General features: G+C 45.8%; 1 protein-coding gene across 1 annotated transcript; it reads left to right on the forward strand.

Moving 5' to 3' along the window:
• Positions 1–7,688: 7,688 nt before the first annotated feature.
• Positions 7,689–8,628, forward strand: LOC109765772 (FCS-Like Zinc finger 8). The gene has a single exon (XM_020324547.4). It carries the CDS (start codon positions 7,936–7,938, stop codon positions 8,215–8,217), a length of 282 nt encoding a protein of 93 aa, XP_020180136.1. The 5' UTR covers positions 7,689–7,935; the 3' UTR covers positions 8,218–8,628.
• The last annotated feature ends 1,956 nt before the right edge of the window (positions 8,629–10,584 follow it).

A 10,584-nucleotide genomic window follows, 5' to 3' on the forward strand; every position in this document is an offset into this window, starting at 1 on the left:
TCTTGTTTCTGTTCATGATTCAGCGTGCTGATGCAAAGCTAATCCGTTGGATGTCTACCACACGATTTAAAACTCAATTTTGTTCTAGACCTGGGGTGTCAAAAACCGAATCCCCATACTAATCTGATGGCTAAACTCGGTCCACAAAAATTAAAACAATCTCGGTCGACTAAAGCATCATCAAGACAACTAATGCAGTCTAGTTTTGGCCTTGAGTTACAAATTTCAACTAGCTGCACCGCTGAAATAACGTTGTTTTTCCGTATTGTGTGTCAGATGTTATATCTTGCTTACAGCGAGACCTTTTTTTTTCTTTTTTGCAGGCTGCTTACAGCGAGAGCACCCGGGCTAGACGGTTTCACCGGTTTGTTCTTCAAGAGTTGTTGGGACATTATCAAGGATGACATCATGAGGGTAGTCTCTCTTTTCGGCAACCTGCACACGGCAAACCTTCACTGGCTCAACTCTGCAAACATTGTACTAATTCCTAAGAAGGAGGGTGCTGAGGGGATCACCGACTTCCGGCTTATTAGCCTCATCCACGCGATTGCGAAGATTGTGGCAAAAGTTTTATCGGCTAGCCCCTCACATGAACAAGCTTGTCTCCAACGCGCAAAGTGCTTTCATCAAGACTAGGAGTATCCATGACAATTTCATGTATGTGAAAAATCTCGCGCGCCGCCTTCACAAGAGCAAAACTCCGTCCCTCCTTTTCAAGCTTGATATAAGAAAGGCTTTCGACTCTGTGAGATGGGAGTATATCATTGACATCCTCCAACAGAGGGGGTTTCCGAGCACCTTTCGGAATTGGATCACCGCCCTCTTATGCACCTCCTCCTCGCGGGTTCTTCTCAACGGCATCCCCGGCAGCCCCATTGCCCATGGAAGCAGCTTCCGGCAAGGGGATCCTCTTTTGCCTTTGCTATTTGTCATTGCCATTGATCCACTTCAAAAGATCCTCGAGCTGGCTACTAGGAAGGGGTTGCTTCACAAAATCTGTGGTCGTGGGCCCATCATGAGAACATCCCTCTACGCCGATGACGCGGCCGTTTTCATTGCACCCATCAAGAAAGATATTGACAACCTCTCCGTGTTGCTCGATGCGTTTGGTGACGTCACGGGACTATGCACTAACTTCCAGAAGAGCTCGGTGGTCCCGATTCGGTGCAGGCACCTACACCTCGACACCATCCTCCAGAACTTTCCTGCTGCCCGGGCTTCATCCTAATAAAATATCTAGGGCTACCTCTCTCGGTCTGGCAACTAAAAGTTCGGGATTTCCAATTCCTCGTGGACAAGACTGCTTCCAAACTTGTTCCATGGGATGGGAAAAATATCACAGCCATTGGTCGGGCTGCCCTTGTCAAGTCTGTGCTATCCTCACAAGCCATCTACTTCATCACTCCATTGATCGTTCCACCAAGCATCCTCCACAATGTCAACAAGCTTGAGAGAGCTTTCCTTTGGGCGGGAACAGATAAGACTACCGACGCGAAGTGCAAAGTTAATTGGGAATCTGTATGTCGACCAGTCGAATATGGAGGTCTTGGGGTGCTAAACACGGAGAAATTTGCAAGGGCACTTCGCTTGCGTTGGCTTTGGTTCGAATGGAAGGAACCTACCAAGCTATGGGTTGGGACCGGCAATCCATGCGACGAGATGGACAAAAATCTTTTCTATGCTTCAACGACCATAACCGTTGGCAACGGTGCGCGCACGCCCTTCTGGGACTCCCCTTGGGTGCGGGACCGCAAGCCAAGAGACATTGCACCGCTTATCTACGCCGCTTCCTCTCGGAAGACATGGAAACTTCGGGAAGCCCTCCAAGATGATGCTTGGGTTCGCAAGATCAAGGTCACTCCCAACTTCACCTTCGAACATCTTCGACAATTTATTCAGCTTTGGTCCACCATCCGCGACTTCCCTCTTGAGGTACACGCCGAAGACGACATTGTGTGGAAACACACAGAGAGCGGGATTTACAGTGCCAAGTCCGCCTACTTGGCCCAGTTTTTTGGCATCACCCGCTCACCCATGGAGCTTGCAGTGTGGAAGGCCTGGGCCCCGCCCAAGGTCAAATTTTTCGCGTGGTTGGCCATGCAAAATAGGGTATGGACTGCTGACCGGTTGGCAAAACGGGGGTGGCCCAATTGTGGGCTTTGTCCTCTTTGCAAGCGCATGCAAGAGTCCATCGATCACCTCCTCTTCAGATGCCGGTACACTACTAGACTTTGGGAAATGATAAAAGATTGGCTCCAGCTCGAAAGCATCAACACTTCCACTTGGCACTTGGCACGGTCAACCAAAGAGTGGTGGATCGGGCTCTCCGACTCTACCATACCGAATAGGAAGGCCATGGCTACCCTCTCTATGCTCACCTCTTGGACAATCTGGAATGAAAGGAACGCTCGCATCTTCCAACTCAAGAGTGCCCCACCAACGGTTCTACTAGCTAACATCAAGATTGAGGCTCAAACTTGGGTCACCGCGGGTGCAAAGAAATTGGGATCTATCATGCCGCGAGAGTAGGCCTTTTGTAGTGGTGTTGTAACACGATGGGTGTTGTAACACAAATTTTAAACTCCTTTTCCCCCTCTTAATTAATGAATGAGGCAAGTCTTTTGCCTCCTTTCAAAAAAAGAGACCTGACCACGTCTCGACGAAGGTTTTACCCCCAGCTATACCGGGCCGGTCCATTCTCGTTTTGTTTTTCTTATCGGCTCTTGGCTGGTTTTTGTGGGAGCCACTAGTTAACGAAAGCTTCTTCGGGAGCCTAGCAACTATCAGCGCCACTTGGCGCACTCTCAGTCATTCGCCACGTGTCGCACTCTAGACGCTCCCGTCGTATTTTATTTTTTTATTTTTCTGCACGCGTTTTCGGCTATTTAAACGGTTTTTTTCAATGTTTTGGTTTTCCACCGGTCATCCTTAGCTTTTTGAATGAAAAAAAATTGGGAAAAAAAATTTGCGCGTAAAAACGCGTTTTTTTTCCTTTCGCGAGAGTCACGGTTTTGCTTCCGCGAGAGGCATGGTTTTGATTTCGCGAGAGTCACGGCCGTGCCTCCCGGAAACGGAAAAAAACGCATTTTCTGTTTTTTTTCCTTTCGCGAGAGTCACGGTTTTGCTTCCGCGAGAGGCACGGTTGTACTTTCGCGAGAGTCACGGCCGTGCCTCTCAAAAACGAAAAAAACGTGTTTTTTTTCCTTTCGCGAGAGTCATGGTTTTTCTTCCGCGAGAGTCACGGCCGTGCCTCCTCGGAAACGAAAGAAATGCTTTTCTATTTTTTTCCTTTCTGGAGAGTCGTGGTTTTGCTTCCGCGAGAGTCACGGCCGTGCCTCCTCGGAAACGAAATAAAAGAACGCGTTTTCTCTTTTTTCTTTCTTCCGCGAGAGTCATGGTTTTACTTTCGCGAGAGGCACAGTTGTGATTTCGTGAGCATGCCTCTTTCGGGAAGGGAAAAAACCCGTGCTCCCTGTTCGGTTTTTTTGTCCGGTTTTTTACGTTTTTTTCATCCATTTTTTCGTGAAAAAGTTCATCAAAACCTATCAACATTTTTTTTAGTTTTGTAGATCTCGACGTGAGGAATCCAACGGTGAAAGCGGTTTGAGATTTGGACGCACGGTTTGAGAGATAATTTTTTTTGAATAAACGGATCTACGAAAAAAGGGAAAACTCCCCGGTTGTCGCAACCTGGGAGTTGGAGTGATCTTTGCAACGAGTACTCCTCAACTAGTGATTTTGGGGTTTTGTCGAGTTTGCTTGTTTCCTAGGCTGGGTTACATTCATAAGTGTTTTTTTTTGTTTTTTTTTTCTATTTCCTCACTGTTTTCTCGTTTTTTTTCTTTCTGTTTTTCTTTATTTCTTCATCGATTTTATATCTTTATTTTTCGGTTTCTATTGGTTTTTTATTTCTTGTTTTTTACTATTCCTTTCTTATCTTTTCTTTCTTTGTTATTTTTTCTTTGATTTTCTACGTTTGTTTCTTGGTTCTCACAGTTTTATGGGTTATTCTTTGTTTTTATTGGTTTTCTTCTTGCTTTTATTGTTTTTATGTTTTTCTTTCTTTCTTTCTTAGTGTTCTTTGTTTCTTTCTTGGTCTTCATCGATTTTCTTGTTTTTTCTCAGCTTTTGCAAATTGGCTTTCTTCAATTTTTCTTTTCTTTTTCGTGTTTCTTTGTATCTCCTTTTGATTAAATTGGGTTTTGTTCTTTCTTTAGTTTCTTTGTCGATTTTTATCCATTCTTTTTTTGCTAAATACATGTCATGTTTTTTCAGTACACATTCGACATTTTCCGGAAGATCAGCACAATTTTTTATATACATGTTTGGCATTTTTGAATACATGATTACATTTTTTTGGTATTCATGTTTGGCTTTTTTATATATCTAACACATCTTTTTAATACACGTTTAAATAATTTTAAATACAATATTATCATTTTTTTAGTGCATGGTCAACAATTTTTCTATACACATTTAATATATATTTTTATAAAAGCTAGATAAACATTTCGCAAGTACATGATTAACATTCTTTCATAAATGGTCAACATTTTTTTATACTTATTTAACATTTTTCAAATGCTTGTTAACATTTTTTAATACAAGATTAACATTTTCTTTATAACACGGTCAATGTTTTTTTATGCACATTTAACTTTTTTTATAATGTTTGATTAACAATTAAATACTTGTTGAATTTTTTTTTCCAAATGCTTTGATTAACATATTTTTTTAATACTTGATCAACTTTTTTCACACAAACTGTATTTTTTTATATACATTTTTCATATAAACATGAGAAACATTTTATCTATACACATTTTACATTTTACAAACGCTTGGTTCAAATGTTAATTGTAAAGTGTTTTTCGCAAACTTTATTTAGGATATTTGGAAGTATAAAAAGGTAAAAAATATGAAAATAAAAAACAAATAAATGAGGTTGTGGCGTCCCGCTCACATGGGCCGACCCATCTGACGCTCTCCTTGACGCGAGGCTTCCCTATGTCTCGCTATAAGCCAGACATAGGGGCGATCGCACACAGTGTTCATGCATAGAGTTAGACGTTCCACGGGCTGAGCTTCTTCGGACCTAGCCATTTACAAACCAGCCCAAAGTTTTTTAGTGTGAGCCAGTCCTAAATGTACAATGGTGTTAGTAGGAGTTTGTAAAATTGCCTCAGGAAAAATGAGGCGTTTTTAAAAGCAATCTGATTTCGCTTCCCTCTGCCTGCCGCTCCGATGGCCGGTGGCGGGGACGAGAATCCCGGTGCCACCGCTCAGTTTAGTAGTTTAGATTCGGGTTTTTTTAGTCCTCTCAAGTGCGACGCTCGAGCGGCTGGCGGCGCTTCTTCTTGAAATTTGTCTGTCGGGCTCCGATCCTCTTTGCGTTCGTCCGTGTGGACGCAGGCAATGGAGCTCTAATTCTAATTCATGTCGGCTCCTTCGGGCTATGAGGTTCTCATGTGATGAGATTTGGTGTCAGGTGCTTCATATCTATGCAAGGATCAACGACGACGACTGCGGCTCTAGGACGCTGGTTCTTAGGGGTACGTGTATTAGGACTTCCTGACTGTCATCGACGAGGTCAAGCTGTCTCTGGTAGGGGAGCAGCGACAGTGGCGCGCTCTGGTAGCAGTATTGGTCGTTGGTGGTCTAGAAATCTTAATGTAATTTTTATTATGTTTGAGATGATTTGTACTTCCGATGAACTTTTATAATATAATATATATAACCAATTTCGAGAAAAAAGAAGGCTAATATATTACTCCTTCCGTAATATAATATAATATTTATTTTAGATTTTAACAAGTGATTACATACGGAACAAAATGAGTGAATCTACACTCTAAAATATGTCTATATACATCCGTATATGGTACTCCGTTTAAAATCTCTAAAAAGACAAATATTTAGGAACGGAGGGAGTATGTTTTAGAACGGATGGAGTGAAGCTTTATGCTTATGAAATGCAGAAAGGAATACTAATGAAGTGCGGAGAATTCTTTGTTCATATAGAAAAGATATTTCAGACAGATTCATATGAATAGTTATAGCTTTCCTGGAGGTAAAAGGAAAACCTTTTTTATAATCGGTAAACTAGCCAAGACTGCTGAAAAAATTAAGAACTTCCAAGTGGAAAGGATGACACTCCAATTTGCGGTTTGTCTGAACATTTCATACTTTTGTTTTGTTCCTTTGTTGGTGGTGTATCACTTATGCTCTAGTCATCGCCGAGTCACTTGGAAATGTGGAAATTGCGTGAGCGGGGCAATTTGTCTGGCTGGAAGTGGAAGATGTGGACATGCAACAGAAGATGTGCCCAGCCTGATCAGCACCAGGCAGGCGGTGACTCAGTTGCATACGGAGCACGTCGTATCGATATGTCGACACTCTCCGTGTCAAACAAAAACCAACCGCTTTAGCTGACTAGCTGTAGTCCCCACTCTGTGACCAGCACCAATCAAATTCTGGAGTCATCGCATAGAAAAGGGTGCTTAAAAAATTTGTGGAGGCGAGCGTGCAACCATTTCCCACCGTGCGCGTCAGCTACTCTACTACACTACCAAAGTGTTCTGCACGAATCACTGTCTGCTGAGCAAGATCACTTGCAGACTCCAAAGATTACGTGCAGTTGCTGCACTGTTAAGCCAGGCGCTAAACAAATTGGGCGCAGATCTCGACGGAGCTGCTCCCCAGGACGAAGCCTGCCCGTCTGACCGGCAATGCAAGATGCCATTGGCCCCTAGTATATTCGCACCACGACCGTCAACCCCAAAAACTACTGCCCCGCTCGAATCTTCAGGCGTGTGCACCTGTAAATTGCAGCCTGCTGCTAGGTGCACCCCCCCTGACCTGAGTCGTGCTGGCACCCGTACCGGCTCGTTGCTTGTGGGCGTGCCAAGCTCATGTGCGTTTGATTGCGCAGACAAGATGTGTATGCGTGCCGACTTCCCAGTGTCCCGGTTACTGTTCACAAGGTGCTGCCCGGCGCCGTGGCGCGCATGCAGTGCACTTCCCTGTGATTCCCGTACGGAGCAGCGTCGCCTAGTGAAAAAGAAGTGGCATCAACCTCTTTTCTGGTTTTCTTTTGTGTCTAATTTTCGTTTCTTCTGTGTTTAATTTTCGTGTAAAGGGCACGAATGATACCATGTGTGGTGCCACCGGGCCACTCCGGCCTGTCCCCGGCCCTGTGTATGTTTGTTAAAGTGCTGGAACCCTAATTATCAGCACTAAGACGTCCTCTTTACTTTAATCCAAAGCTAGAGCAGATCTGATGTTACCCACCAAAAAAAGAGAGTAGATCTGATGCCCTCGTTCCCGACAAGTGCCACAGCGGATGCTCGTGTTAATTATTGACTTGAGATGGCCCTTTTGCTGGGAAAAGCGGATCAAGCGCTCGTATTTGCAGTCTCAGTCGATCACCCACAGTGCTATCAGTGTATTTACGAGATCATCTGGTTTTTCTCTACGTCGACGTCGACGTCGACATGGACATTCTACAGACTCCTCTAGTCCTCTCCGTTTGCATAAAGAAGAACTCGGGGCCAACCCCGTCGACGTCACACATAACTCCGTCGTCGCCGTCGTTCTCGTCGGGGCCCACGTTAGCCATCGAGCCAACCACCGCATCACACCCAGGCATGCTGGAATAAACAAGTCGAGCGTCTCCCTTCGTCCATGGTTAGGCCCATACCGCGCACCGGACCATGGTTTCCTGGCCGCCAGTGCACCAATAATAGGGTTGCCGTGCTCCCTTCGCCCATATATATCCACCCTCCCGCTTTGCAGCTGCACTGATCTCACCCACCTCTTCCCCCCGCCAAGAGCAGCAGCGAACTGTGAATTCTAGCTCTGTAGCAGCTCAAGATCGGGCTTGCTAGAAAAAGCCATTTTGAGTCTCTTCCCAACCATACAGGCTACAGCAACACCATGGCGGCATCAGTAGCCTGCGCCTTCTTCTTCGACGCCGAGCCGGTGGGCGAGCCGGGCATGCCGGCGCTGGACGCGTGCGCGCTCTGCGCCAAGCCGCTGGCACGCGACAGCGACGTCTTCATGTACAGGGGGGACACGCCCTACTGCAGCAAGGAGTGCCGGCACGAGCAGATGCACCTCGACGCCGTCTCCGCCAGGCAGGCCGCCCGGAGGCTGCAGCGGTTCTCGTCGGGAGCAGAGTCCGGGCGTGCACGCCAGGGGGTGTCCGTCTCGAGCTAACCGGCGAGAGTGCCAAGCGACATACGTGCCTGACGAAGAAAGGTTATTATGCTTGAGCCAGCATGATCTCCGTGCACCAAGCCGCTGGTGTCCGTGGTTAGCTGATCGAGCAGCGCGCGAGGTCGAGGAGACTTGCCATGCTTGAAGAAGCAAGGGGCGGGTCGCAGGAGTCGCTCACGGCAGGCCGGCGCTGCATGTGCCGCCTGTCAAGTGATTTGGGCATAAACGCAGCGGAAAAGGGGCTGGATTGGATCTGAAGAAAGTCAAGCAAACAAGATTCCCCGCGGTTTAACTTTGAGGCGGTCATGTCTGCCCCTCAGTTTTTTTCTTTCTGCGTTATTGTCACTTCTGTACAAGCTCATTTGCAATAGCACTCTCGCTCGGTAAACTTTCAAGCGAATCGACATACAACATGCCTTGTGCAATCCTCTTTCTGTTCGTGATTTAGGATCCGGTTAGCTCGATTGAGATTTTAAAAACTAAACCATTTGGATGTTTGCCGCACGATTTGAAACTGCAAATAGTTCAAGATTTGGGGCGTCGAATCTTGAATCCCGAAACTAATCTGATTGCTAAACACGATGGACAAAAACTAAAGGGAAAAGCTGCCCCTCAACCGGCTGAAAACAAAAAGCGAAGCATCCACCACGCGCCATGTGGCGCTGTTGGCCCCGCACACCGCTCTCCCTTCATCTCCACCTGATCGATTGTATCCCCTTGTTGGCCTCATTTAAGCCATCGTCCACCTTCTCGATCCCCCCTCGTCCTCCCTTCATCAAGCTACCATGGATTTTCCTCGCCATGAGTATCCTCCAAGAAGATACGACGAGACTTGACAACCAGTGCTGTGAACCAGTCTCGTCGTGTCTTCTTAGACACGGCGAGTCGGCGGAGAACACTGGGCATGAGATGTTGCAAGCCAGAGCTGACGGCCCCGCCAACGGGAATACATGTTGGGTGGTGTTGCAAGCCGACTTGCGCTAATGCGACCAGTACTATGAGGGTGGGAGGGGCAACATGTCGGCCATGTTGCAAACCTCCCAGGCGTAACATGACTCATCTTGTAAAGCACTCGTCATGTTGCAAAGCACCCGTCATGAAAATCCCCGAGCGCAACATGACTCATGTTGCAAAGCTCTGAGGTTAACATGATCCATATTGCAATCCTTGTCGCAAGATCGGAGTGAGTGCATCATGACCCATGTTGTAAACCTCCGAGCACATGGCATGTGTTGATCCTACTTTTGGCTTTAGAGCTGGGAATTCCATCTCCCTTGATGGCCGGAATTATGTTGTTTTGCTTACGTGTAGGGTGCGCCTGCGGTTTAGCCTCCGAGGCTTCATGGAGCGTGATTTTGAAAGATTCAAAATTTTGGAGTTTCATGTTTTGATATATGTGCGCGCTACTTGTTTTTGGAGTTTCATGTTTTGATATGAGCTACACATGGGAAAAATTTGTGTACTTCTTCAGTGAAGTGTATTCACTACAGTATAAAACTGCATGATTTTTTATGTAGCTCACATCATACCTATTTCATAATATCCCGTAGTTTTTACATAGTTTTAGTATACGTCTCCAATTGCGTGTGTAATTTTTTTTAGATGTTTCTGAAACATAAAAGGTTGCTTTTTGATTATTTTGCAAATTCCAAGCTCAATGGATTTGGGAGACAAAAATACTCACTCGTGTGGCTCACCCCATGTTTCTTGATTTTTTGTTGAGGAACCTCCATGTTTCTTGATAGATCTAGACATTCCACACATCTGCATCTGGCCCGATCTTTCTGTTGGATCCCTCGATAGGTACTATGGGCAGACGAGTAGATCAGATGGGAAAGAAGGGAGAGCATACCTAGGTTCAGAACCTCGTGGAAGAGGTAAAACCCAAATCAGGCTCATGTATATTGCCTGTGCATAGGTGTTACAACGATCGAGGGATTGAGCAATAGCTCTAAGATTCTGTATCTCGACATCTAGCCTAGCCCCGACTTCTATGGTTACCGGGGTCTAGGCTTACACGATCCTAGTCGGTTCAGAGGTATCCTCCTAGATGTCGGTCTACTTAACCAAAGTCTTCCAGGTCCACCTTATTGTAAGGCCATGGGCCAGGTTAATCAGCCCATGTCATAACATAACTAGGGCCCCCAAGCTGGCCTACTCGGGCCGACTTCCGATACGATGACGCATCATCATCATGATCTCAATGGTACACATTCCACGGGCTAGGCTTCTTCAGACCTTACAAACGCAGGCCAAGAATGTCAAGTTTGAGCTAGTCCTAAATGTACAATGGTGTTAGCAGGTGTTTGTAATTTTGGTTCGGCATAAATGTACAATTTCATCTATGCCGACCAATGATGTACTGAG

Source organism: Aegilops tauschii, chromosome 2 (genome assembly GCF_002575655.3).
Source record: "Aegilops tauschii subsp. strangulata cultivar AL8/78 chromosome 2, Aet v6.0, whole genome shotgun sequence".
Lineage (NCBI taxonomy): Eukaryota > Viridiplantae > Streptophyta > Magnoliopsida > Poales > Poaceae > Aegilops > Aegilops tauschii.

Coding starts and splice junctions, on each gene's coding strand:
- LOC109765772 (XM_020324547.4), top strand. CDS start 7,936: ATGGCGGCATCAGTAGCCTGCGCCTTCTTCTTCGACGCCGAGCCGGTG.